The sequence below is a fragment of the Pollachius pollachius genome, assembly GCF_949987615.1.
Source record: "Pollachius pollachius genome assembly, chromosome: 12".
Lineage (NCBI taxonomy): Eukaryota > Metazoa > Chordata > Actinopteri > Gadiformes > Gadidae > Pollachius > Pollachius pollachius.
Genome location: NC_136945.1, coordinates 5,624,745 through 5,652,490, shown reverse-complemented (window position 1 = coordinate 5,652,490; position 27,746 = coordinate 5,624,745). Strand labels below are relative to the sequence as shown.

At 48.4% G+C, this 27,746-nt stretch overlaps 3 protein-coding genes across 4 annotated transcripts; 1 reads left to right on the top strand and 2 right to left on the bottom strand.

Moving 5' to 3' along the window:
* Window positions 1-1,908: 1,908 nt before the first annotated feature.
* LOC307083496 (potassium channel subfamily K member 9-like) lies at window positions 1,909-3,659 on the bottom strand. Its single transcript, XM_079747405.1, has one exon. It carries the CDS (start codon window positions 3,402-3,404, stop codon window positions 2,499-2,501), a length of 906 nt encoding a protein of 301 aa, XP_079603531.1. The 5' UTR covers window positions 3,405-3,659; the 3' UTR covers window positions 1,909-2,498.
* Window positions 3,660-5,543: 1,884 nt separating this feature from the next.
* On the top strand, window positions 5,544-8,446 carry LOC307083422 (opioid growth factor receptor-like). Of its 2 annotated transcripts, none has more exons than XM_079747304.1 (8): window positions 5,544-6,101; window positions 6,222-6,284; window positions 6,384-6,416; window positions 6,492-6,549; window positions 6,679-6,757; window positions 7,191-7,257; window positions 7,341-7,489; window positions 7,714-8,446. In XM_079747304.1, exons 1-8 carry the CDS (start codon window positions 5,631-5,633, stop codon window positions 8,054-8,056), a joined length of 1,263 nt encoding a protein of 420 aa, XP_079603430.1. In that variant the 5' UTR covers window positions 5,544-5,630; the 3' UTR covers window positions 8,057-8,446. The 2 variants fall into 2 exon arrangements, with proteins under 2 accessions (XP_079603430.1, XP_079603429.1); XM_079747303.1 differs by having other exon boundaries at window positions 6,489-6,549.
* Window positions 8,447-9,191: 745 nt separating this feature from the next.
* LOC307083667 (uncharacterized protein) lies at window positions 9,192-27,652 on the bottom strand (the record flags this gene model as incomplete). Its single annotated transcript, XM_079747619.1, has 18 exons — window positions 27,557-27,652; window positions 26,123-26,210; window positions 25,630-25,748; window positions 23,825-24,965; window positions 23,259-23,622; window positions 22,691-23,023; window positions 20,608-20,851; window positions 17,542-18,085; window positions 17,235-17,394; window positions 16,980-17,093; window positions 16,700-16,813; window positions 16,216-16,378; window positions 15,259-15,802; window positions 14,976-15,123; window positions 14,766-14,855; window positions 14,289-14,484; window positions 9,931-13,417; window positions 9,192-9,378 (listed from the first exon to the last, which is right to left on the bottom strand). Exons 3-18 carry the CDS (start codon window positions 25,709-25,711, stop codon window positions 9,192-9,194), a joined length of 7,911 nt encoding a protein of 2,636 aa, XP_079603745.1. The 5' UTR covers window positions 25,712-25,748; window positions 26,123-26,210; window positions 27,557-27,652.
* Window positions 27,653-27,746: the final 94 nt, after the last annotated feature.

The window sequence follows — 27,746 nt, the reverse complement described above, 5'->3', positions numbered from 1 at the left end:
CAGTCCTGCGACTGAGGTAACCAGGGGAGAAATTTAACAAACCCACCCCTTACACATCTTTGGATAACTCAATGTTCCCTAAACAGCTCATGTCCTTCCTCATCTTCCCTCACTCAATTACAGCTCAGCCATATCACTTTGGATTATTATCAATGATCACGATACTAGCAATGTTTCTTGGCTGTCTACACACGTGGCCTGATATGCCATGCCGTCGTTCCAATGGCTTTGTGGCTTTTTTTCTAACACAATGTAAAAAGTATGTAGGTAAGGACTGGACTTTGCGAAAAGTAACGTGTTAGTAGTAAATATATGAAGGGGAAGGTGATTGATGTGGTTATTCGTTTGAAGTTGTAATTCATTGCTAGTTGACTTGTTGGCTACAGCAATTGTTACAGCTAACCAGCTAATCGTGATGCCGATCCCTTGATATTTTACCCCGATGGAAAGATCGCGAGCGCCACCTGGAGGGGCGTGTTGACATCGATGCAGAGAGAGAGAGAGAGAGAGAGAGAGAGAGAGAGAGAGAGAGAGAGAGAGAGAGAGAGAGAGAGAGAGAGAGAGAGAGAGAGAGAGAGAGAGAGAGAGAGAGACGCGCGGGAATATTCCGAGTTTTGAGCTTAGCTTCCCTGCCCGAAGCAATCAAGAGATATCAAAACAGCAGCGGTGTTTAAAGACTCATTCTGCACATTCGACACGTGTCGGTGCCATCATTTCACACAGCCTTGGGATTCACCAGGCGGTTGTTGACGTCTCGGATTGTTTTGTGACAGACGGTGCCGGAGCGGGTGACAGCCGTGAATATGACGAAGGGCACGCCATGCATTACAACAGAATAAATAAATTAAAATTAAAATTGCTTTTTTGCAAATGAGATAATGGCTTTCATCACTCAGCGGAGTGCTCTCATTATGCCCCCGCAAAACAAACGCAGCTAACTGTTGAGCCCACAACATTTTGCTGGTTTACAAATTTGGTGATTAATCAGTAGTGAATAAATAATAGTCTACTAGTGCTGAATTATGCATCCAGTGTCACAGCCACACGGATAGCTGACACTTTAGGAGAAGGGTCGGATTGTATTTATAGGTTATGTAGCCTAGGCCCAGAGCTATGTCTATATTGTCTTTGCTATTAAATTGACAAATGTCAATCTTCAGAATCAGATTTCTCTTTGTCATTGCACACGGTATATCTTCAATGGCTACATAGGCCTACACATTATACACAAGGAGGTATCCTATCTTCCTGTGTTAGTGCGCGCGCGCGTTCGTGCGTACATACATATGCCACTAAGGATCAAACTATAGACGGACGTTGACATTCTTGAGTGTTATAATTCCTCATGATAAATGCTCTATGGTTAAGATATACAAACACAGAGACACAAACGCGCGCGCGCACACACACACGCACGCACGCAGACACCAACACACAGTTTAAGATATTAAATGGTTTGTAAGAGTGCACCGATTGGACGGAGCATTGCCGTTTTAAGAAATGGATCTGGAAGTAAGAATTTGACTTCAGCTCTGCCGTCTGCACATTTTGCAGTTGATTGTCCAAGCTTTCTTTAAAGCTCCATGGTCCACACAGCCAGACTTCTCCCATAGAGAAATACTGCCACCTTGCGATATAGATGGGAATAACACATTAAAATGACATGAAGCTACATTGGATTAGTCATATTTATTCAGTCTAGTATTCGTACAGTATAAACTCCTGTTACATTTTTACAATACAACTAAAAAATAACAGATCAAAGTCTTAAATACTTTGTATGTGACAAAATTATTATATTGTGATTCTTCACACCGTAACACGTATTGAGAAATTGCAAATATTGTAAAATAGAAAATACATAACTGTTGACATTTAAATCTTTCTGATTCATTAGAATTCCACCATTTGACCCCTCCACTTCCTATAGAGGTTTACTAAGCGCTCCCCGTCCACCTGTCTGTCCCGGAGCCGCGTGTACACAGCAGTTCTTTCCACTGCACTGGCTTTGGGGAAAGAAGCGTTACTAAGGGAACTGGGCAGAGCAGTGGAGGGTGAATTCCTATTAGAGAGGGAACCCACCAATGATTGCCGAGTGTAAGCAATCTTTACATTACAGTGGCAACATTTGGTTCCCATTTGAGACCCTATATGTGTGTGCTCAGCGTACCCTATCTGATAGAGTAACATACTGTGTGTCTGTCATTTATTATATCCATCTCCTAAAGGTCAAATAAATACACACGGCAGGCCTATCTTCTCAGAGTTATGAATATACCTTAATTAAATACAATTGATAGACTTAAATTCAATAAAACAATATAGCACAGTACTAAAAATATATGTGTCTGTCTTTGTTTTATGTGGATAGAACAATCCAAGGAATAATTCTACACGTGTCAAGTGAATAACTTGTACCTGGGATCGTTTAAAAGATTGGTGATGTAGCTTTCAACGTGGCCCAAACTAACAGCAGCATATGTCCAAACACTCCGGAGCTAGAGAGACTCCCTCCTGGTGTACCGACCTCTCCTGCCCAGGTAGAGACCCCCAGCCCCACCGCCTCCACCCCTGCTGAAGGCCGAAGACGATGTGGCAATCTGCTCCACCCTGTAGGAGATGGAGTTGTAGAAGATGGGGTTGCTATGGCAACCAAACGGGTGTCCACGAGTCGGAGCCGACCCGGGCTCCGTGTCCGTGCAACAGCTCATGCAGGGGAGCAGAGCGCGGAGACGTCCGCCACCCCTGCCGGGGGCGGTGTCGGTGGTGGAGGAGGCAACTGTGTTGCCCGGGGCCCCCTCCTCGGAGGAAGGGGCGGAGGAGAAGGAGGGGAGGAGGTTGGTGCAGCTGCTGCCCCCCTCCACGGGCAGGGACAGGAGGTGACGTGGGCTGCTGTCCAGGTTCTCCTCCTCCTCATCGCACTCCCGCTCCGCCCGCCGCTCCGCCCGCCGCTGCTCCCGCTCCTCGGCCCGGGTCTCGGCGGCGCTGGCCGTCAGGAAGCGCAGGACCACCAGGTTGAGGACGGCCCCGATGACGGTGAGCCCCACCAGGATGTACATGAAGCAGAAGGTGACGTAGGGCGCCCGGCGCTGGAGGGCGTCGCCCCTCTGCAGGGCCACCAGGTCCCCCAGGCCGATGGTGGTGAGGGTGATGAAGCAGTAGTAGAAGGCGTGGAAGAAGGTCCAGCCCTCCAGGTGGGAGAAGGCGGCGGCGCCCACGCACAGGGTGCTGCTGCAGAACAGCAGCCCCACCAGCACCATGTTGCACATGGATACCTCCACCTCCCGCAGGCCCAGGGAGCGCTTGGCGTGGCGAAGCAGGCAGCGCACCAGTGTGTTCATCCTCTCGCCCAGGCTCTGGAACATGACCAGTGTCAGAGGGATTCCCAACACAGCGTAAATCATACAGAATGCCTTGCCCGCATCTGTACAGGGAACAGTGTGGCCGTAACCTACGAAGTCACAGTAGTAGTTTGCTATTACTTTTTAAACGACGCTACCAGCTTCAAAGAGAAAAAAATACTCAAAAGGGGTCAGACAAACAGTAGGCAAAAGTAGCAGTCACACAAAGATAAGCCTACATGCACACATGAATAGAAATGTTTGAACTGCTGAAAGCTGCTGTTTGGTTAGTCAGGAAAAGAAAGGAAAACGGCGGAGAACTACTCGCCAATGGTTGTGATAACGGTGATGGCAAAATAAAAAGAGCCAGCAAATTTCCACTGCCGCCCGGCTCGATGGGGCTCAGACTGAACGACCACTCTTTCAATTTGCTGGAAGTCTCCTTCAGTGAACGCATACTTATCTCGGATCTCCTTCATCTTTTGCTCCAAAATAGTTTTTCGTGTGCTCTCCCTTCCCGACTCGAGCGCATCAAACACAGCTGCCCCTACAAGCAAATAGGAAATGGTGGACAGGATGAGAATAAGGCTCCTGACGCCGTGCCTCTTCATTCTCGCCCCTGGCGACACTGGTGGACCGGGGGAGGGAGGCTGGTACGAAGACACCATACTCTGGCCCAGTGGGCGTTGTGACACCGGCAGCAGATATAGAGAGCCATTAGTAGACGTCAGGAGGCCCTTATAGCCTTCTGGAATTACACCGGCGACAGTGTGCTGAAATCTAAGCCCTCTGTTTAACAATTGTCATCAATTGTGTGATCAAGTCTGTCACTCATGCAAGCACTTGACCCACTTGAGGACGCGGCGTGCAGTGCTCCTTCTCACACCTCGAGCTGATAGTGTGCCACTTTGTTAAGACGAGTGTCAGACTGAGTCACAAAGCCAAAAGAAAAAAAAACAATGGTGGTAAAGTGTGAGCGCATGCACATGGTGCAAGTGTGCATGTGGTGTGGGTGAGTGTTTCAGTTTATTCCATCATACATATCATTATTATACCTAAAAACTATTTTAAATCTTGTCTTACTGTACATAGGCCTACTTGCCACATTCTGGAATGATTGTATCACTTAATTATATTCGTTTTTTTATTTAGGTTTTTGTGAAGTTTGCTTAGAGATATGAACCATTTATCAGTTATACATCACATGAGTGTATTATTACGAGTATAAAAGTTTATGTTATTAATATTCATATGAAATCGTTGGCACCTGGGCATTAGGGAGTTGTGTTGAGACACACCAGTGATATAATCATTGTTTACATGCATGTATTTTTGGGCTGATAACATTCACCAAAGTGGAATCATCATCATCAAGTGTATAAGCGTATCCCCATAAACACCTGAAGGTGGAAGTGTGTGTACTTTGTAGTTTTGAATCTTGTTCCAATCCACTAATGTGGAGCAGGTGACTAGACAATGTCCTCCCAGAAGCGTTATCTGCAGTTTTAATGGCCTGTTAGATGATGCACTCTGTCCCTCTTAACGACACAGGAAGACATTAAGACACAATGATGGCCGTTGATAGCTTTAGGTCTGTGTTGCCATAGGAAATAAGATGAGGGATTGACCAGCAAACAGCTTGCTTGCAGAACCCTATACCTTCAATGATAACCAGGACGGAGGACATGAGGAAGACTGAGCAGGGTTTGACGGAAATCTTTCTTTTGAGTGTGGGGTTTCAATGCATCAAAACAAAAGATTCAAAACAAATACATTTCTCGCAAAGAGAGAAAGCTAATGTAACGTAAGCTAATTATCTTCGAAGCCGAAGGGCTTGAAACTAACTTTATTCCTCTCTGGCATCACTGCTGGGAAACATTGTTCATTCCTGCTGACTTGTGGTGTCAATGACACATTTGGAGGTGTTTTTTTAACAATACATTTAGCAAAGTGGAGAAGACCTTTTGAACAAAATGTAAATTAAATTTAAACTTAAATTAGATACACCAATTAGCTTTTGACATTTTCAAGCACGATCTTGATGTGCAGGTGTCGATCTCTGATATTGTGTGTGTGTGTGTGCGTGCGCGCGCGCGCGTGCGTGTGCGTGTGCGTGCGTCTGTGTGACAAAATTATGCTGCTGTTAGGCCGAAATTATGCCTTTCCCAGTGACTTCCTGATAGACGAAAATCGAAAGTGAAACCTTGGGCTGATACTTAATCAGACAAGGGAAGGCAACATGCACTGATCGAGTTTTAAAGTTAATTAAGTTTTTTTGCTTATATAACAATGGATCTTGCAATTCGGGCATGTTGTTACCCGTTTCGCATTTTAAGTTACACGTTTACTTTCTGCTGCAAACTGTTTAATCGTCGACCTCGAATAATTTCTGCATATACTTCGGTTGGCCTTTTGTCGTGTTTTTTGCTGTGCCTGCAACCCAAAAAACGAGGCTCTTCAAAGAGGCCGAAACCCACCGACGACGAACCGAATCCGACGTTGATCCCTGACCGAAAAACCACCGAAGTAAAAGAGAATCCGAGGTCGATACCTGACCGAGAACCCACCGAAGACGGAGAGAATCAGGAGTCGATCCCTGACCGAGAAACCACCGACAAGGAAGAGAATGCTGGACACAATGAACCTTACCGGGTGGAACGCACTGATCTGTTGTATTGCGAATACGACACAACATGGGAAACAGCACAAGATTCCCAACGCGATCGTCGACCCCGAGGCTCGACCCAGAGAGCTTATGACGTGCGTGTCTGGTTTGCGATTCAGTGGATTTACATTTCTCGACCGTCACTTTCATTTTTTAAAAATCAATAAAGATTTCTGCAAATAATAACAATACAATGTTTACTTTTCCTCCTGTAGTACGATTTCAGTCGATTCGAAAATGCAGCAAAGGACATGTATAACTACAGGCATGACTATCCCGTAAGTATGGGCCTTTATTTCGAATAAAGGCCCTAAAAACGAACCACCAAAACAAAACCTTTTTATTCAGATTATATATAACTCATTATACCCTTGCAGCTCCCCATGGGCAGAAGGTACCAGCGAAGAAAAGTGAGTAGTTTATTTAAAGTATTAATTAGAATGTATTTTGTGAGCATATCACCAATTTCCACTTTTCTTTAGCAGGGGACAGACATGCCTAATTTAACATTTTATGTCGGAGAAAGGGCATCCGAACCTGACGGTAAGCCGCACGGCAGCTCAACTCGATAAAATCTTTATATTAAACAGAACTTAAGTCTGGAATCGAGCCAGCAGGTTTTTTGACCACAACCGTAAAGCAAAGTAAACAATATTGCATTTTTCTTTGAAGGTTTCACCATAGGTGAGTTTCATAAAGAATGGCGTGGGGATTATTTCAGACTGGAGATGGTGCATAGTTTCATCCAATGGTAAGCTAATAATGGAGGGGACCCGATTAACATGTCACTGACAATTAAACATTGATGCATATTTTCATCATTTGTTCCAAATGCATAGTCACAGAGATCTGATTGTGTGCTATACTTGGGGTTGTGCACCGGTTAGAAGTAGAACTACAGATAGTAGGTCCCAGAATAAGACCTGATTTGGTTATTTTTGATAGAGAATAGAGTCGCAGGGTATCCCACCTGAGAAATACATGGATGTGTTGAGGTTATTACTGCACAGTGGCCCTGGTGTGGAGCTGGACACAACGCAGACATTCTCACACACACCGCCTGGGGTTGATCACTGTCTCTACCAAAAGTGCTAGCTAAGAAGAGCTCATGCAGAAAGGACAAGGGCAAATGCATTCTAATCAGTAGTTTCTAATCAGAAGTTTTCTTCCCCCCCCCCTTAAAGGATTTTTCCACTGCAGGAGGTCGGAATGAATGATCAAGCCTACGTACTGACCAAACAGGAGATTAAGGTGATACAGCTATCAACCTGGAAAATAATATGAAAAAGGTATTTGTGTCCGACAGTTTTATTGACAAGATTCCATGTCCACAGGCTTTCCTTAAAGACAAGACAGCTAAACTCAATCTGCAGCAGTCCTACGGGCTCATGTTGGAGTTCTACGGCATTGAGCTCTCTAACCTGGAGACCGGAGCGGTCAGGAGAGCATCAAACTGGCAGGACAGATTCGACAATATGAACTGGTAAATAGAATCCCATTCTGACAAGCTAAACCATATATACTTCTGTGTTTAATTCACGATTGGGATCCTTGGGTTGCACACTTGAAAAATTCAAACCACAATGTCCATAAGATGCTTACAACTTTCCTCATGACTTCATGTATCTAATGCAGTTCACTGTAAGTTGCTTAAATGGTGAATTATACAAGGATGACACAATGGTGAATCATGTCTCTCTACTGCAGGCACACTCACAACAACCTGCGCCTCACTCGCGTCCTGAAGTGCTTGGGGACCCTGGGGTTCAGGCACTACCAAGCCCCGCTGGTTCGCTTCTTCCTGGAGGAAACCCTTGTGCAGGGTAATCTCCCCGCGGTCAAGGAGAGCGTGCTCAACTACTTCCTGTTTGCCGTGCTCGATAGGGAACAGCGCAGAGAGCTGGTCCGCTTTGCCTTCTGGAACTACAAGCCCAGAGAGAAGTTCATCTGGTGCCCCAAGAAGATACAGGAGGCCTTCCTTCTGGAAGCAAGGTTCCAACCCTGCAGGCAGCAAGAGAAGAACAACGACATCATTGAAACTGAACTATAAATAGTTGTAATATGTAGTTATTTCATAAATGTTAGATAATATAAACAACATTTTATATTAGATATATGATTGTGGCAAATGCTTATGGTAAAAAGCACTGAACTCGTGCATGTCAACTTTTTAAATAGTTTACTATGAAATGTGAAATTGGAATTAAGTTTGGAAACATTTTGTTTTATAACCAGTGTCAGATGAAAAGCTTCCAGGTCATCCTTTGCTTATCATGTTCCGAAGCTGCCCTGTACAATTTTAACCCTACAACCGCTTCTGCCCTGTGCTTTGAATGCCAATTGTATGTTAGTTGACCCAGTTTAGCATTGTTCTGGAGCCGTGGGGCATTTCCAGCCCAAAGAAATGCATGAAAAATAAATATTGAATTTTCCATTTTGACAGCAAAGCTCGTTAAGGCCTTTAGGTATTTACCCAACTCCTAACCAGAACGATTTTTCTACTTATAAGTAATCCTCTCCACAAAAATCTGCTATAGCCATGTGGGAAAACTCATCTTCTGTTGCTCTCCTAATTATAAGAACATGATGTTCAGACCTCAGGCCAAAGCGGGACACTTTTTGAGTCCGCTCTGACGGCTGTCACAAAACGGATGTGATGTGAGGAAAGGCAAAGGACGAAAGAAAAGTAGTCAAAAAAGGTTTAATTGTGGATTTGAGTTTCAACAAAATCAACATGTTGCAATAACCGTCAATTACCTATTTTCTCCAAAGAGCCATGATATTGAAAACCGCTGAATTGTACACATACACTCATACAGGTCAACTTTCACATTATCCGTCCAGGATATATGGCTTTCATTTTCTCTACTTAGAAAAAGTAGTTAAAATCATCAGTATATATACACACACATTTGTATTTACAAAATGAAATCTGACTGTGAGTGGAAATTTGTTACTTTGCATTTCGATCTTTAAAAAGAGCACATACGGAATAATAGCACAAGTATGATTTAAACAGAAACTGCCCGCAGTGGGGGCATTCACTTAAAAATGGCAAAACAAGTATGCCAGACCTTCGGTCTATGGCTATCGCAGGTCCACTTAAATACTGTCCATCATATTTACAGAGGATGCTCCTGCCTGTTCTCATAAAAGTAACACATGGTCCGAGAAGGAGAGGACTACTAAGAGTTTTTGGTCTCCACATCGGCATGTCTTTCGCTCTCCCTGTTGACTTCGTGTTTAGCCTCCTTCTTCTCCTCTCTTTTGTCTCTGCTCCTGCTCCTCTCTCGGCGCTCGCGATCCCGGTCTCGGTCCCGGTCTCTGGTGCGGTCTTTTCCACGATCACGATCTCTGTCTCTGCTGCGTCTCCTGTCGCGGTCTCTGTCACGCTCACGGTCTCGGTCACGTTCGCGGTCTCTGTCGCGAACCCTGGTTCTCTCTCGATCGTGGTCTCTCCTGTCCCCGTCCCTCCTCTCGCTGTCTCTCCGCTCCCCTTCCTTCTTCTCTCCTTCCTTCCTTTCCCCCTCCCTCCTCTCTCCCTCCTTCCTTTCCCCCTCCCTCCTCTCTCCCTCCTTCCTTTCCCCCTCCCTTTTCTCTCCCTCTTTCCTTTCCCCCTCCCTCTTCTCTCCCTCCTTCCTTTCCCCCTCCCTCCTCTCTCCCTCCTTCCTTTCCCCCTCCCTTCTCTCTCCCTCCTTTTTCTCCCCTTCTTTTGTCTCTCCCTCCCGCCTATCTCCCTCTCGCCTGTCTCCCTCCCGCCTATCTCCTTCCCTCCTCTCCTGCCTCTCTCTCTCCTGCCTCTCTCCCTCCCGCCTCTCAAGCCTCTCTCCCTCCCGCCTCTCCTGCCTCTCCAGCCTCTCCAGCCTCTCTCCTTCCCTCCTATCCCCTTCTCTCCTGTCTCCTTCGCTCCTCTCTCCCTCCCGCCTCTCCCCTTCCCTTCTGTCTCCTTCCTTCCTCTCTCCCTCCCTCCTCTCCGGGTCCCTCTCCCTGACTCTATCCCTCTCTCTGTCCCGGACTCTCTCCCGGTCGCGCCTCTTATTTGCCTCTGGGTCCCGGTGTCTGTCCACCTCTGGATCCCGGTGTCTGTCCACCTCTGGGTCCCGGTGTCTTTCCACCTCTGGGTCCCGATGTCTGTCCACCTCTGGGTCCCGGTGTCTGTCCACCTCTTTCCTCTCCCCCTCTGGGTCCCGGTGGCGCTCCACCTCTTGGCCCCTACTGTGTTCCCTGCTGCGCTCCCGGCTTCGTTCTCCGTCTCTCTCCCGGTCCCTCTCTCGGCTTCTGTCCCACTCCCGCTCTCTGCTCCAGCGCTTACCCCGGTCCCGGTCCCAGGAGGGCCTTCCCGCATGGGGGGGGCCCTCCCGATCCCTGTCCCTGCGGCGGTCCTCGGCCATCTCCCTCTGCCTGTCATCGGGGAGGTGGGCCTGTCCGGCAGAGGGTTCTCGGGGACCTCCGTCGAAGCGGCTCAGGCGCTCTAGCCCGCGAGGCTCAGAGTCCTCGCGCTGGGAGGCGCTCCGTCTCCTCATGTCAGGGGAGTGCTGGCGCCAGTGCTCCTCCCTGTGGACGTCTGGACTCTGGCCCCCCATGCGGCCCGCCGGCACTATTGGGCCCTCGGACGGGGTCGGCAGGAGGGGCCCGCTGTGACGCGGGGGTCTTATCTCATCCGGCAGTCTTTCGAGGCGGTACCGCTCGCCGATGAATTGATGAGGTGGGTGTCCCCGGCCCTCTGGGGGAGCGGGGCCCCGGGGGTCCTCAAAGGATCCCCGGTGTTGGGGTGGAGAGTGAGCTCGGGGGTCTCTGTAGTGCGGATGGAAGGACTGGCCGCTCTCCTCGGGCGGACCTCGTCGGTCTGGATAGGGGTCCGGCAGTGGGCCCCTGAAGGAGGGCCCTGGAGAGGGAGGGGGCGCCTGGCCGTCTTGATACATGTGCAGGGGGTTGGGGTGTGGGTGTGGGTCCATGGCCGGCTTGAAAGGACTCACGCCCTCCTTGCTGTACTGATCAACGGGGCGTCGGGGGGGCTCGGCCATGGGGGGCTGGGCCCCATGGTCCCGGTAGGGAGCGGGCGGCGGCGCTCTTGGTCCGGGGAAGTGGGGCTGGGGCGGGGGTCGGTTGTCATAATGAGGGGGGCCGGTGAACGGGGGAGGAGGCCCTCTGGAACCATGGAAGTTGAACGGCGGAGGGGGGGGCCCAGAGAATCGTGGCGGAGCCAAGCTGTTCTGTGCGTCAAAAGCAGGGGGCATTGGAAGACCTTGTGGGGGCCCTTGCGGCCTCAGGTGCTGGGGTGGCATGGAGTGGTCAAACATCTGTGGGGGTCCCCGCTGGCCCATGGGCTGGAAGGGAAGTGAAGGTCCTCTTATATTCTGGGGCGGGGGTCCGTGAGGGGGCTGCTGCTGCTGACCGCGCCACTGGTTCTGGTAGGGGGGATAGCCCCCGGGAGGAGGGCCGTACTGCTGACCACCATCCCCCTGCATCGGGGGACGAGGGCCATGCATGGGGGGGGGGTGTCCCTGCATGGGGGGAGGGTGTCCCTGCATGGGGGGATGGTGTCCCTGCATGGGTGGGGGGTGTCCCTGCATGGGTGGGGGGTGACCCTGCATGGGTGGGGGGTGACCCTGCATGGGTGGGGGGTGTCCCTGCATGGGTGGGGGGTGTCCCTGCATGGGTGGGGGGTGTCCCTGCATGGGTGGGGGGTGTCCCTGCATGGGTGGTGGGTGTCCCTGCATGGGTGGGGGGCCTGAGAGCCTAGTCACTATGGCTGGAGGGATTGATATAGGTGGTGGACGATTCATCGAGGGGGGTCCTTGCATTGGAGGAATCCCCACATGGGGCGGGGGGAAGCTGGCAGGCTTTGGAAGGTCAGCCGGAGGTCTGTACTTATTTGAGTTGTAGCCTGAAGGAGGCATATGGGAGGAGTGGTCTCCCATTGCAGCGCTCTGAGTAAGCACCGGGATTGAGGATGTCATTGTGTCTTCAGAGTCATCATAATAGTCTGGATCTTCCTCGTACTTCGAGTCCTCAGCCGTTTTGAGAATATGCTCAGAATTAGGCCAGAGGCTGAACTTGTCCTCCTCGGTTTCGACCATAAATGGCTCAGCTGGCTCCATTTCCTCCTCCTTTTCTTCTTCTTCGTCGTCTTCTTGTTCCTCTATGAAGGTTGCCTTTACCTCGGGATCCTCATGCTCGCCCAACAGAGGAATTGAAACCTCTTCCATGTCCGACTCCATGAATGGGAGAACGTCCTCCTTCTTCTCCTGCTGAGGCAGGAACACAAGTGGTATCTTCTCCTCTTCTGACTGCTCAGAGACTTGAACTTTGTCCACTTTGGCCAATTCAGGTTCTTGAGCTTCCTGCTGTGAGGGTGGAGGCATCTCTGCCGGCGGAGGAGTCGCCCTCTCCTTCTCCTTTGCCTCCTCCGGCTCCTGCTGTGGCTGCTCCTCCTGGCTGGGCTGTCTCTTGCTGGCGAGAGCCTGGCGAGGGTCCCGTCTCTGGTTGATCAAAGGAACGACAGAGGAGGCCTTCACAAGCTCTTCAACCTTTTTGCCCAGCTGCAACAGATGACTATTTGCAAGGAGGGACTTGGTGAGCAGTGCGTCGGGAAGGGAGAACGGTGCAGATATCACTTTGTCGGTCACGTCTTTCGGTGGGCCGTTGGTTCCGGTAGCTTTGGCTGGAGGCGGGACTGCGGGTTTGACCTCGTCAAAGATGGAGTCGTCCTCCGGGTCGTACGCCACGTCGTCCGCCTCAGCGGCCACGGCCTCCGCCGGCTTGTGGACGACGGGTTCCTTGGCGGCGTGGGCGGGTTTCAGAGGTGCGCTGTAACCCGTGCCGGGGTCGTACTCTTCCTCTGGGTCGTACGGGCGGTCGTCCTCCTCCTCCTCCTCCTGGCGCTCCTTGGAGATCTGTCCAAACTGCTGGACGATGGGGTCCAGCAGAGTGGCCGGGGCCCCCGAGGGCTCCCCGCCGGGCTGGGAGGGCGAGTCGGAGGCCTCAGAGTCCTGCTTCTTCTTCCCGAACAGAGTGTTGAGGATGGTCTGGAGAGGGCAGGCGCTGACAGCCGAGGAGCCGGCGGCGCCCAAGGAAGACAGCGAGTCGGTTCCGAGGGGAGCAGCCATGGCGGCCGGCGCCTTGACCGAGGACAGAAGGGAAAAGATGGAGGACATCCCCGCGGGTCCAGGGGTGCTAAGGGGCGGAGGTGAGCCCGGAGGAGTGGTACTGAAGGGAATTTCCAAGCTCGATCGTATTGTCTTCTCAGCTTTGACGGAGGTCAAAGGCTTGGGGAGACCTGTGTCTTCCATGTCTTTGGCTTGCAGCTTGGACCGTTTCTCCTCCTGTTCTAACAGAGCTCCAGCCCGCTTCTTGTCCTTCTGGCAGATCAGCAGCCCCAGGAGCAGGTTGGGTCGGGCTGGTTCCAGCCCTGCAACATAAACACAGAGACAAGCATCTTAGAAAATACTGGGGCCAACTATATCTTAAATATATATGTAAGTATATAAAACAACCAAGAGTTGGATCATGTATATTACTGTAATTGTTGCCCTTCTTTTTTCTGCATTTAGTCCCAACCTGCTGAGTGGTTTGCAGGGTAGTCCCAATGCATAATAAGACTCTGTTCTAAACATGTCATCAAATGATTTTGATTAAGGAACAGCTACAATAATCTGGCCAATAAGAGAGAGGATTGATAAGGTGACACCAACTTCAATTGCTCACCGTCCTGGCATTAGAAACCATGTGTCGGATTCCCATTCCAAACAGAGCAGGTGTATTTAGACAGAGGTGCATTCCAGGAAAGAATCAAAATAACAGAAACTAGGCTACAACCTCTCACCTTGGGGTGGAAACATACCAAGAATCGCTCCATTTAAGGGCCCATAGCTAACCACTTCACCTGAAATAACAATGGGTAATTACCTAAAATAATAAAAGGTGATGATGTGGGTCCGCTATTATTTGAGTGTCATTAGCTAGAAATGGCAGCTATCATTGAGTCAAATGTGCTGCTTTGAGTTGTCTTCCCCTGCCTCTGTATGAGCCAATTTAGATTTGAGGCAACTTCCAGCTAATTTCTGACCAATCAGGGCATCTCTTCCCTGCTTGGTTCATCATTGAAGCAACCCTCAATGGCAGCAAAATGTAGGCAGGGAGGCAACATTATTTTTTGTTTCTTTTTTTTCAAAACATGGCCTCTTTTCTGCCTTCTCTATTTACAGCTCTCAAAAGCTTTCTAAATAATTAAAACCTTTTGTTTGGTGTTTGGTTCTTTGTGCAGACGGCACGGTGCGTACCTGGGCCGTCGAAGGGCAGCAGCTTGGAGGGTAGGGGGTCCCTGGCGCTCAACGGGATCAGGTAGAGGTCTTTGATGCGCCGGTTGTTGTTGGCCACCACACCAAAGCGCTTCCTGCTGCTGAAGTATGAGTAGAGGGACACGTAGGCCGCTTCCTCCTCCTCCGTGGCCGGGTGGAACCGGATCAGACACAGCTCCTGGAGGAGAAAGGAGAGAACCACACAAAGACATGAGGAATGGAAGAGAGAGGGAGAATAGAGAAGGAAAGTGTGAATGAATGCAATGAAGCAACAGGAAAGAAATAGTGGAAAGAAGAAAAAGAGAATGAATTGAAGAAAAAGAGGAAGAAGAAACGAATGAAAGAGCGGGAAGACAGATTAAAGAAGAGATGTACTGTTAAAAGCTCAAATATAAGTTAAGTTAAAAGGCCTTTGAGGGCATGAGAAGGGTCTTTCAGACAGAGATTTGTGAAACCAACCTTGGACAGGGAGGTCTTCAGCTTCCCCACGTAATCCCACACTGTGCTAGGGGAGATACGGCCACCGATATGGATGGTGTCGGGCAGGTCCTGCACAAGGGCAACAGAATTGATTCTGATTAGATTTTAAAAAATGGGATTTCATAGAAGAATGGGTGTGAGAGAAACAAAACCGAGAGACATTATAATAGGTGTTTATAGAGCACCAACCTCCTTCAAATATTCAAAGGATCCAGACACCAAGAAGGCCTTTGTGGCAAACTTTGCCACGGACTGCATGTTAATGAACCCCTTCCAAATCTTCTCCTGACCGTGGAGGAAGATGGCCGTCTCCCCTTCCAGGGGAGGATCATTGGAACTGTAGAACCAAAACAGAGCATTGTTCTAAAAGTATATAAAAAATACATATATATAACAGCCATATAAACTTAACTGCAGATAAGAGGCGAAAGTATGAAAAATAACTAGCCTAGTAAATAACTAGACATTCTACCTGGATTTTGCTGCTTTAGATGGGGGCACTGAAGGTGGGGGTGCTGGAGGCATGGGCAAAGGCCCCTTGAGTGCAGGCTCCGCTGGGGGGACGACCAGAGGGTTGGGGGGCTCCGATGACGAGAGGGGCAAAACGGGCGGCGTTTGGGTGACCGTGACGCTGGCTCCGTGCCTGGCCATGCGGGGGTCTCTGCGGGTGATGCTCACAGAGGACACGGTTGGCATGGCGATAGGGGCCGGGGTCATGACCGGCTGTACCAGACCGCCGAAGTCATCCTGGTAGAGCATAGGCTGGCCCTGTGGCTCGGAGTGGACGGGAGCGTCCATGCTGGGCTGGTACACGGGTGGAGTCTGGTGGTAGGAGAGGGTGTCTTGGTGTTGGTAGGCCTGGGGCCCAGGAGGGGGGTAGGCTGCGGTCATGTGTGGCTGGTAGGCAGCGGGAGGGGCTTCCCTGGACGAGCGCGACTCCTGTCGGGGTGGTTTGGCCTCGGGCTTCTTGGCAAGTTTGGCTTTCTTGGCAGCCGGCTCATCCTCAGACTTCTGACCTGGAGGTGCAGAACAAAGTGTGTGTTGCAGTCAACTGGGCCGATTTGTTGTTTTTTTGATCATTTGTAAACCCCTTTCCAATTGTCATGGTAATAACATTTCTTAAAGGGTTTCAAGTTAAATATTTTTTGTTTTGTTTTTGTGGGGAGGAGAGAAATCTCTTGTTAACACTTGTGTGTGGTTACTATTTAAAGCGATTCAGCAGACTTCAACTAAAGGCTTATCCAAATTGAACGTAACAAAATAAGGCTTATTTTTATTGGAATTGTTGTTCCCCTTTATGTTGCTGAAACCTTCATTAAGGAACCAAAAAGCAACTGTCGGTGAAGGTCATCAACCTGATGACCGTCCGGCGCTACGGAGATAGCATGGACAGCTAACCCTAACCCTTGAATAAGTTACGATCGTTTACCTGTGCATATTTTGCAGTTGATGTCGAAGATGTGGTTCTTGTGCTCGGCGGTGGTGTCGCTGAGCATGCTGCTGAAGATGTCTGGCATGCCGCCGCCACCGGCTGCCTCGGCCGCCGAGCCCGGAGCCGAGGAGGACGGAGCCGAGCTCGACTCCTCCTGGTCCTGAGACATGGAGAACACCGCTCAAGCCCCCGCCTTCAATAACCAGGCGGCAGACAATGCACAGCAACGGGATGTGTGGTGGCAAAAGGCACTGCTAGTGTACATGGTTATCTTTAAGGGAAATAAGACAGGTGTCGTAGAGGAGAAATACAGAGCGCAAGTATAAGGCGAAGGTTTGTTAACGCAAGCATTTTGTTATATCAGGAGAACACAGTGAAGCCAAAAAAGGGAAACTTGATTTGGAGAGGAAGAGAAGAGCATGCCACCACTTACTGCAGCGGAAGCCATGCGAGAAGGTGGCAAGGCAGCAGGGATACATACATCGGCATCTGACGTTGGTGGAGCGTCCTCCAGATCCAGGCTATGGGAGCTTGACTCCCGCCTGTGGCCTGATTTAGAGTACCCTGAGTGGGATCGGCCACTCGAGCTGTGGGACTGGAGCGGCAGAACAAGTGGGATTATGATTCCTGAATTTGATACATCCATTTATTTGAATGCGTTCATCAAATGCATAAATTACTGATCCACTGTCATGGAAATACGTAAATACAATGCGTTTACCTAAAATCATTTTTTTCTGTGTACCAACAAACACACTAACCTCAGAGTCAGACTTCCTCCACTCCGAAATCTCTCTGGAGAGCAGCTCCTCTGCACTCAGTCTGACCAGCCTGAAGGGACTTACATCCCCCCACACGACCCTGTAGAACAGGCCCTGCCACGAGCAGCACAAGCAACATGTGAGTACAACCGCAGTCAACTCTGAAGAATGTGCAACTCACCAGCGTCAAACTATTTTGATCCATTCAATGAGACGATGAGGAAATTGCCAATGACATTTTGCGGGACCACTCACCTTGTTTTTGGGGTCCTTCAGGTTGAACATGAGGGAGCGGTACTTGTTCTTGTACTTGCTGTCCGTGTTCATGCACAGGTTGAACATCTCCTTCTCGATGGACACCGCCATCCGGCCAACCTCGCTCTCAGTCATCTTCAGGTCGTCGCTGTCACTCACCCTGATCATGCAGCGCGCACACACACACACACACACAGGACAACCTTTAAGCGAATCCTTCCCTGCCTAAAAAGGTAATTCCATACACTAGCATTGAGACGCCGGTTGTGCATCATCTCTCATTTGTTTCGTTTCCGGGGGTACTCACCTCTTGTAGAGGATGTCGGTGAGGGAGCGTCGGATGTTCTGCCTCATCTGGTTGTTGGGCGGAGCCGCCGGGGCACCAGAGGGTGCCGGGGAGGCGGTCGGCTGGGAAGGCCTGGAGGACGAGGGGACGGACGGAGCAGAGGAGGCCGATGATGACGAGGGCCCTCTGGAGGAGGACGAGGAGGAGTGGCTGTTGGACGGGGGGTCCTTTTGCGGAGCCTGCTTCTTTGGGATGGTGAAGTTGGACTTGGTGACTCTCAGCGCTCCCGTGATGTGCACGGGCCCGCCCGGGAATGTGGAAGGGGTTGGAGCGGAAGGCGCGCCCGGTTTCTTGGACTTTGGGCCGGGTTTGCTGGCGGCAGTGGCCTGCTTCCTGGTTGCCCTCGAGCTGCCCTGAGGGGAGGCCTTGCGGCCTTTCGCCTTCGCTGGCTTGGAGGCCGGAGACTTCTTGTGTTTGACCGGCGTTGTGGAGGCGGCGGGCTTCTCGGCAGGAGCCTGCTCCTGCTCCTTAACCTTCTCACTCTGCTTCTCCTCTTTGGGGGGCACTGTGGAAATAGGGAAATAACTGTTAAAACACTAATTTAGGGCATTTAACTCATACTTAACGTACTTTTCAGAACTATGACGCAAACTGTAGGAGTACGTTACTGCTCGTACGATGGAGTTTGAATATGGATGCCAACTTTGTAAAGGACAAAATAGCATATGTACAAGGTAATGTTATGGCAATCGTACGCAAATGAAACATGTGTACAACATACAATTCAGTTAAGACATTTGTCCTATCAAATGGATTTCAGTGAATGTAGACGACAACCCAACTCTCTCACCAACACACACAATCCTGAAAAACATTCAACAGGAGGATCCCTGCTGAAGTTTTATTTACATTGTTTCACAATTAGTGAAAATTTTCCAGCTTCAAGCAATGTAAAATGAGTTAAAATGTTATTATTCAGAATTATAAGAGCAAGAATATACAAATTGTTATAGTATGTGTGAAATTGTGAGAGATCCAAGTATGAACTTGTTTGAGTTCTACCATAATTTAACTCTTCCACCCTATATGCCAAGTTTCAACAGTGTTCAATGCTCCAATGTAGCAGAAACCAACAGATTCTTGTCCTTTCAGAATGTGTTGATTAGCAATAATACAGCTTCACTTGTCATTTGTCAACACACATTACATAACCATAAACAGATCTTAGTTTTTACTCCAACACTTCACACCAATGTATTCAACCCTAATCCACCTCTGCTCTTATACTCTTGCATTAATGGAGAGAAAGTCTTTGGACATCCATGTGCATACATGGCAGTTATATAAGAGTTGATGAATCTGGACCCATAGCACAAGGTAAGATACTAACAGTTGTGTGTCAGTTGAAAACTTCCAGCTGCTGTGCCCTTGTACCCAGGTCACTCAAAATGGAACCAATACCTTAAGCAGCTCCAAATCTATAATTAGATTTCAAATAACTAATGGGAAACTATCCAGTAATCCTGAAGCAAAGTTAATCATGGAGTACAATATATCAATCAAAGATGTATAGAACCTGAATAAATGTTATAGAGCAAAAGGTTTTAAGAAATTCAAAACAGCCAAAAATGCAGTCTTTCCAGGGCCATCAAATCTAAATTACCTGATCATCAGTATGCAGATACATTGAGTCTCAGTGAGAATAAATACTGGGTATTATATCACACTGTATTAATGCAGTAGTGACGATACTGCCCACATTTCCCATCCAGAGGTTACTAAAGTAACATCTACAGAAAAATGCCTTTGCGGTGCATCAGACCGTGCCTCTTAATAACCAACCAACTCACTAAGCCCTCATAGGAGACAACAGAACCGGGCAATTAAAAAACCGACTACTTAAAAAAAACATCAGATGTGAAGCCACTATCAAGTGTAGGGTGTGTGAAATCATCCTCTTCTGCTCTCCTTATTGGGTTGTGGACTGCTCTCCTTATTGGGTTGTGGACTGCTCTCCTCAGTGGGGTTTGGACTGCTTGTCTTCTGGGGTAAGGGTCCAAAGGTCAGTGTTGCGCTGCTGTCGGTCTCAGCTCCTGCTACGATGACTCCGTCTGGTCTGATGCAGATCTTCCTTTTCCCCTCTTGGTAGGATGGGTGTGTAGGTCGCCGTGGTAGCCTTCTTCAGCGGTAGGTGCGTATGTGTGTGTGGGTCAGCAACCCATGCTCGTTTAAAAAAAGTGGTGCTCAGAGCAACCCCACAGCAAGCCAAGACACCGCTCACATCAATCAATCGAGGCATCCAAAAATCTGTCATATTCACCTTTTATTTTAAAGCCAGTTTGCCATCAGTGGTGATGCATCACAACAATAAATAATATTTATATAAAGTGCTAAGTAGCCTGCTACCCAGAAGAGTAAGGGTACGGCCCAGGGTTGTGCTGGACATGATAATGCCCAGTGTCAACAGCTCTACGATAGCTTTATAGTATTTGCTCCCTTAATCTCTGAGAACAAAAGCCACAGAAACCTACCTGCTGAAGACGCAAGGACCTTGAACCTCACTGACTGCAGAGCTGACGAAATCAGGTTGCAGACCCGCACAGATGAAAAGAAACTGGTGATTTCATTTCAGTTGCACACACAGGGAGGCACTTTAGGCAGCTTAGAGGAAGTGAGATTGAGTGCTGGGCCGCCATTTGTCCCTTCATACGAGTCTTCATCAGAGACCCTTTAGATTCCACAGCCTGTACTTAAAACTCAATACAAAATTGATCAAATACTTACCTTGCTACATTCGTCACTTACCTTTCCACCCGACCGAGAAAAACATACTTCAAGATCAATATCCAGCATATTTCAAGTGATCTATTAATGTCTGCCGTTACCATAGGTTACTCTTCAGACAATATCCTGCCTTCTGTGCATTCATGCATGGTTCACCAATAATAAAAGAAGGCATTATGGTTACACGTAATCTAGGATGTGGACGCATACAGCCGATGTATGCACAGACCCCCCCCCCCCCAGTGTGAAGAGACAGGCAGTGGTAAGGCGTGATTTACGGAGACCGTCTAAAGAGATACATACACTTTTTGTTTAACACTGTTGGTGATATGGGTGTAGTCTTTTCTGGCGTGACGGCATTGTAATTATGGTCGCAGGACCAGGATGCAGTGGCGGCCGGCGGCAGATGCTCCCGGGCGTTCTCGTCATCGTCGTCTTCTTCACCGTGCGGCTCGTCGTCGCTGTCTTCCTCACTGTCCGATTCGCTGTAGTCCTCCTCCGACTCCTCAGCGATGGCCTTCGCAGTCTTCCCGCCGGCGACGCTCCTCTGGAGGGGAGGAGAGGGAGAAACAGTCAGTCAGTGGGATGGGACGAGAGAGACCAGCATCGAGGGCTAGAAAGAAAGCATACGCTGAAGTACGTTACATTATCCTGCATCAAATCTGCCCGAGTGTCAACTAGTGCAGTGGTTCTCCTTTCGACAAATAAATCCCCTTTATAGATCTTTGACCAACAAGTAGTACCACCATCATTTAAAAAGTTAACTATATAAATTGTACAATTACGTTGAAATTCTACAATTACCAATAACATGAAATGACATGCATGGTGCAAATATTAAGTGTGAAACATGGGCATGATCCCCACTTTTTTCTTTTTATCTGTATGGTAGGCCCTTCAGTTTCATATTGTATTAAGATGGTTATCAGATTTCACTTACCCCCCCCCCCCCCCCCCCCCCCAAGGAACTAGAGGCTATTAGGACAAACAGATGTGTTTTTCCAGACTGGCCTAGGTCATCAAGGCACTTCCATTAAACAACCACTCTCCTCATTATCCAACCAAGATAAACTAAGTTAGCATCTTGTGTTTTGCATGGGGCAGTAGTGTTTTTCTCTCCTTTGACCAATTTAATCCTTGATTTCTTAGGACCATGACTTATAAATTGTTCACATTGGTGTTGATTCAACAAAATATGCTAATGTCACTCTTACAGATTTGATAAAGATCGCTAAATATCCAATCAAGATTTTTTCAACACAAGATTCACCAGCCCAACCAATCTAAAAACCCTTCCAAACAACCACAGTGGAAAAAGACCACTGTGATTCAATAAACAAGACTGTTTTTGCTTTAAAGGGGTCTTTGAGGACTGAAAAGACAGTCTTCAGGGCAATTAGATAATAAAAAGAAATTTTGCCAGCAACAGAAATTTTGCCAGCTCCACTTCCCTGTAAACAACATTATGATGGCGTAATCATGTCTGATTGGGCTAGCCCTACATTTAAACCACAAACAATGATAACGGTTAGGGATTGGAAGGAAGAATCAATATAGATGCCTGCAGAGAGAATAGGAAGGTGGCAGAGATGACCTAGTCAATGATTTATCATTAAAACAAGCCTGCCTTTGAGGTTACGCCATTTTGGATCCGTAAAGGTCAGTTAATACATTACCGTATACATGGTTCATATCTACTATCTGGGATCATCAGCACTTGAAAGTACAGGGCTGCTTGACGCATTTCATTTCATATTTACGCCATTTGTAACATTTGGCTAGCTTTAGCAAGAGTATGACTATAGCCATATATATATATATATAAATCACTATTATAAAAGCAAATAGATAAAGGACTTCATTTCAAATTAAATATAAAACCACAAAATGATAATACAATTAGGGCTTTCAAATGCCAAATAAAATTTAAAAAAATAAAATAATCGCATTAAAAATTAGCAGCTGGTTTACCCAAACCAAACTTTAAACATGCAGTTTATTCACATCAGAAAACATTTAAACATTCTGGAAATGTGTTGGGTATTAACCCAAAATAAGCTGGGGGTTCCCCCATAACTGCTTCTCCAAAACGACATGAAATAACAATTTCTATACACTAAAACCAACAGCAAATCATACACAGTCTACGGAAATGACGATGTCTAGAAGTTCATTTTATTGACAGGGCGAGTCCAGATATACCCAAGACTAAGGCTACAGTCCGATTCAGCAGCCACAAATCCTTACATCACAAGTTAGCGTGGGCCCAAGAAGTGTACAACTGCATTAATATTCTACAAATCGAGACCCAAACCGTTTGTCCCCTATGAAGCAAAGGACTCGACCAGATAGAAAAGGCACTGCGTCTGTAGCGGTCCCGCGTTACCTTGGCAGTAGACTTGGTGCTCGGCTTCCTGTGACCCTGGGCCTCCTCCTTCGGCTGCTTGGATTCTGTGAAGGACTTCATGGCCGCTGCCGCGTGCTTCAGGATGCACACGTTGCCGCAGTAGACCGAGTCCGGCTGGGCGTTGTTCTCGCAGCCGGTCCCGATGCACTTGGGCAGGGAGGAGCTGTCGGCCTTCACCGCCACCGCCTGGTCGGTTCCCAGAGACGGCGAGGTCTTCACCTCCACCATCGAAGCTACTTTCTGCTCCGCGTTTGGCGCCACCTTCTGGTCAGCGGCCGGTGGTGACTTCAGCCCTGCCGTCTGCTGTAGCGCCTGCTTAGAACCACGGCGCAGACACAATCACATTGCAACATAGCTTTGGACCATGGAAAGTTGTCTTGCGCTCCAATAACAACACCAGCCAAACCATTGTTTCAGCAGTTGTTATTGCCCTACATTGCAACACAAAGATAGTTTTACAATTCCATACAATAATTAAATATAACATTCTCCTGCTTCCAACTGCAACTAGAGATGCACAGACATTTATTGCGTCACCAGAACATACCGGTTGAAATATCTTTATCTTCTTTTTGCCGGTGGGGTTGGTGGCCTTCTCTATCCGGCCCTTGATCCCCGGGTCATCTCCTATCTTCTCCTCCGCGGCTCCCCCCAGCATTGAGGAGGCCACGCTGGCATGGTTGACCCCAGAGCCAGACTCTGCCCTCCGGGACTCGGCGAGGGCCTTGGCGGCGTCCAGGCCCGTGGCCAGAGCGCCGGTGGCGGGCCGCAGCACCTGGCTCTTGCGGGCAGTGCAGTTGGGGCAGACGTAGTCCTCGCCGTTCCGCTCCATGAGCCGCCCGCGGGCCTCCGTGATGCCCACGCAGTCGCCGTGGAACCACTCCTCGCAGCGGTCGCAGCAGATCATGAACCTGGGCCACACGCAAGTAAACAACGTTAAGTGTCCATGCTGTCAGAATAAGGGCAGATGGCTTTAACCCACGCCAACGAATGAGTTTGACCAGACCAACATAAAATACATGATAGTACAATGGTTCTGCTTTGGACCAAAATACATGATAAATGGAGAAATAGTAAAAGGATTAGATAAAGGCAAGGGGAAAGGGGTTTTACCGTTTGTTATGCTTCTGGCGACAGATGCAATATAGGGCATTGGGGTCGTAGCCTGCTTCTTCTGAGTCAGACGAAGAGGAGGACGATGTGGCGGACGTGGTGGTCATGGAGTCGTCATCTTCTTCGTCATCTCCGGGGCCTTCTGGAGACCTGCGGTTCTGCGTGGACGGCTGGGCATTGGGCCTGTTGGGTTCTCTCCTTGCCGTGAAGGCTCCTTTCATGGCAGGTGCAGGAGGAGTTTTACCCACAGCTGGTGTCACTGGGGTGCTCTTAATTGGTGCAACCTTCTTTTTATTGGTGTAGGTTCTGATTGGCCCACGCTTCACAAAGCCCCCGGGAGGCTTCTCCTTGCCTTCCTCCTCACTGTCTTTTTCAGTCTCCCTTTTGGGCTCTTCTTTGACCTTCTCACCTTCGAGCTCCTCTGGCTTCTCCTCCTGCTGCTGCTCCCGCTTCTCAGGTTCCGGCTCAGGGCCAACCTGCGACAAATCCCCGCCCTCTTTCACCTCTTTTTTGGGACAGTCCTCTGGCCCGTCCTCCGGTTTCCCCTCCTGGCTCTGGTTCTGTGGCTGGTCCTTTGTGCCGGCATCATCTTCGCTGTCCTCGTCGTTCTCTGAGCTTCCGTCGTCTTTGGTGCCGGTGGCACCTCCTCGGCGGCTCCTCGTCATCCTGCCCCCCCGGGCCTTACCGGCTGGCTGTTTCCTGGTGCCGCTCCTTGTCCTCCTCTCCGGGGAGGGGGACTTGTCCTCCGCGGCCTTGGCGTCAGCGTTGCCGTCGAAGCTGGCCTCCGAGGCGGTCTCCGCGTCCGTCGGGGTTTGGGACGGAGGGTCGCCGCTCTCGATGCTGGAGGGGCCACTCCTCCTCGCCGCCCTCTTGGCTGTCGAGGATAGGAACTCCTCGAGCTTGTCTGTACGTTTGGACTGCCTGCCGCTGCGGCGGACTGCGCCTCCGCGGCTCTCCTGGGGCTCAACGACCGCTTCTACTGGCATGTCTCTCTTGGCGATGGTGGTCCGACGGAAACCCCAGGTCTTCCTCACCTCGCCGGTGGTTTTGGGAGATTGGTCAGACTCCTCTAGCTGCTCTTTAATGCCATTGTCCTCTGGCTCTAGACACTCAGCCTCTGCTTGAGTTTCTGTATCGGCAGCTGTTGACAAACAGTTATAAGTTAACCAGAAACACTTTCTGAAGGCTAATAATCTACAACCTCATAAGGGTGAGAGACATATCCAAACAAACATGGCCATACATCTCCTCTGCTGGGACTTAGATCTACTCTAGATAGGACACTGGTATGAAGGATGACACGGGGGTCAGGCAGTAGGAATCACATCATTGAGGCAAATATTGAGATATATATAGAAAATACAAATAGTGTTGCCAACTGGTATACACAACCCACAAATGGGTGTGCCGTAAGGAGCACTGAATATTTACTAAGGAGTGTTGCAGTTTGATTATCTTCTGCAAAGTAGAACACATTTGTATTCTGGGGTTTACAGAGGCCCCGGCATCCTTAAAACAAAATTGTTGTCACATAGGCTTTGAGACGAGACGCAACAGCTGAGATACGAGGCACGATCATTAATGTAGGGAAGGTTGGGCTGAGTAAACTGCATCAATTTATGCCCAAAGCGGAGCTTCAATTGGCAAATCTGCCATTTTGTCTGTGTTGAAAAAAGCCATTATTTCGATAATGAAATTAAGGGGCCTTAAGCCTTCCCCTAAACTTCTTAACTAAATGCATAGGACCTCTATACAGCCTATGAATCCCACCACCCTCCAAGTGAAAAGATACTTGTGCAAGGTACCTTGAGCGCAGCTATCCAAAGGTTCCTGGCTCTGCTCTGGCTGGGGAGCTAGAGAGAGCACAGGGCTCAAATTCTCCTCCATAGATGATGGAGTCAAGCACTACTTTCAACCTCAATCTCTACGGTTAAGAAAGACAAGCACAAGAGACCAGCTGTGGGTTACTCTTCTCAGTGTACATGGCATATCTACAACTGCTGCCGTTTAGACAGTGCTGTGGCAGATTTGAAATGCCTTTGACTCAATTTGCATTGTCATTTAATATCAGACAAATTAATTCTACCAGCCTCATCCAAAAGCTTATCCTTTGACAAAAAATGATGGGTTCTTTACGAACCAGCTGTTGGAACTGTCAAATGATATTGATATAGCTTTATCAACAGCTTGCTTTCTACTTGATAACAACCAGTGCCGATTTATATAGATCAGTTGGTGCATAGACCTAGAGCTTAGAATGTGTTTAAAAAACAAAAGGAACGTGTCCTATAGATGTACCTGCAGTTCAGTGGTGATGGCCCATAACAATGTGCTTCTTCAAAAGAAAGGTGTCTAGAAAGAAGACCTCTGTGTGGATTCAGGATTACTGGATATTCAGGACAGAGGAAAACAAACGTGAGACTAACATTGTACATTATATACAGACGCAGGTAAAGTACATGCAATTATTTGTTTGTGAAACAATAACACAATGCATGGTTACACGCATACATTTAATTGGAGCACTTCTTAATTAAAGTGTCACTGGACAAGTTATGAAGCTATGAAACCACTAAACACAAATTGTTTAGGGTTTGAATTTAAACACATTTAACTTGCGTCACAAAAAATAATGACAAACAAAACAAACAGTTCATGTTTTCCAACATGCATAAATAACACATTTGATATGCTGCACATGCGTTCTAAAAAAAAAAAATGCAAAGTCACGAACAAAATCCTAGATAATCCTGGGAAAAGAGTCGCAAACGTTGAAAGGAGGAGAGAAGACGGTTGGCAGTCGCGTAGCCAAGCCACGTGAAAGGAGCAATTGTTGCCCACAAAGTCTTGGGCGGGGACCCGCGGATGCATTTCACCCCAGCAATAATCATCAGCCCAAATTAGTACTTTAACTTTTGAATCGACGAAGTAGTGAATATTTAACAGTTTTGTATGGTTTGTTATGTATGAATATTATGACAAAGTACAAGTTGACATCGTGCGGGAAGCGGCGGCGCCGTTTTAACCAGGCTGAGTCCAACGACTCATTACATTCAAAAACATGCAACTACAGCAAAGCGTCTGTTGATATCAACTAAAACGATACAAATAAATGGACAAAAACCACTGCCAAGCATCATATATTAATGTTAGATAGCTAATGCTACGTTAATCCCATACTTACAACTGCATGGCTGCATAACCGTTAACAACACTACGGATTCAAAACGATTGCTGTCATGGATTGCAATGATATCGACTATCCGTGTATTATATGTGCCACTGCAACCAAGACCATCTTTCTTGGTTTGTTAAAGTCGAAATAGTAAAAACCCCGCACATACCATAGCATAGAAGCGATCATGCTAAAACGTGCACGGGGTCTGAAGCACCTGAAGCTAGCCGTTAAGAGAAACACCAAAAGGCAGACGAGGCCATGAAAGCGTGAGGACAATTATTCGGCCATTTAGACTCCTCAACGTGATACTTTGTATACCTTTAAACTGCGTACAATGGCATCAAGTAGTAAACACAATATAGCCGATATAAATGAACGGGAGTTGGTAACAAGGTTACGCTAGCTTATAAGCTACTACATTAGCCGCGTCGTCTTCAACCTCGCGTCTCGGAACTATTTTGTATCCCATGGTTAAACGACAGTATTAAATAACAAAACCACACACACATTATACACGAGCGTGCAATACCTTCTATGCTGTTTAAGTTACCCACCTACGACCAAATCATCGATATTATGTCCTGGCAATTCCTTAGGTCAATCCTCCATTTTCCATTCCCGCTGGCTACTCCGCGTTGCGTTCCTGACTGCGGCAGATGGCTGTCTGTTTACTGGCTAACCGTACTGTACAGACAGCGCCTCTAGTGGTCAGGCGACGAAGCGTTCTAGGTGTCGACACTGTAA

Coding starts and splice junctions, on each gene's coding strand:
- LOC307083496 (XM_079747405.1), bottom strand. CDS start 3,404: ATGATTTACGCTGTGTTGGGAATCCCTCTGACACTGGTCATGTTCCAG.
- LOC307083422 (XM_079747303.1), top strand. CDS start 5,631: ATGGATCTTGCAATTCGGGCATGTTGTTACCCGTTTCGCATTTTAAGT. Junction 6,417..6,488: donor GAAGGTACCAGCGAAGAAAA/GTGAGTAGTTTA, acceptor ACTTTTCTTTAG/CAGGGGACAGACATGCCTAA. Junction 7,490..7,713: donor AGATTCGACAATATGAACTG/GTAAATAGAATC, acceptor TCTCTACTGCAG/GCACACTCACAACAACCTGC.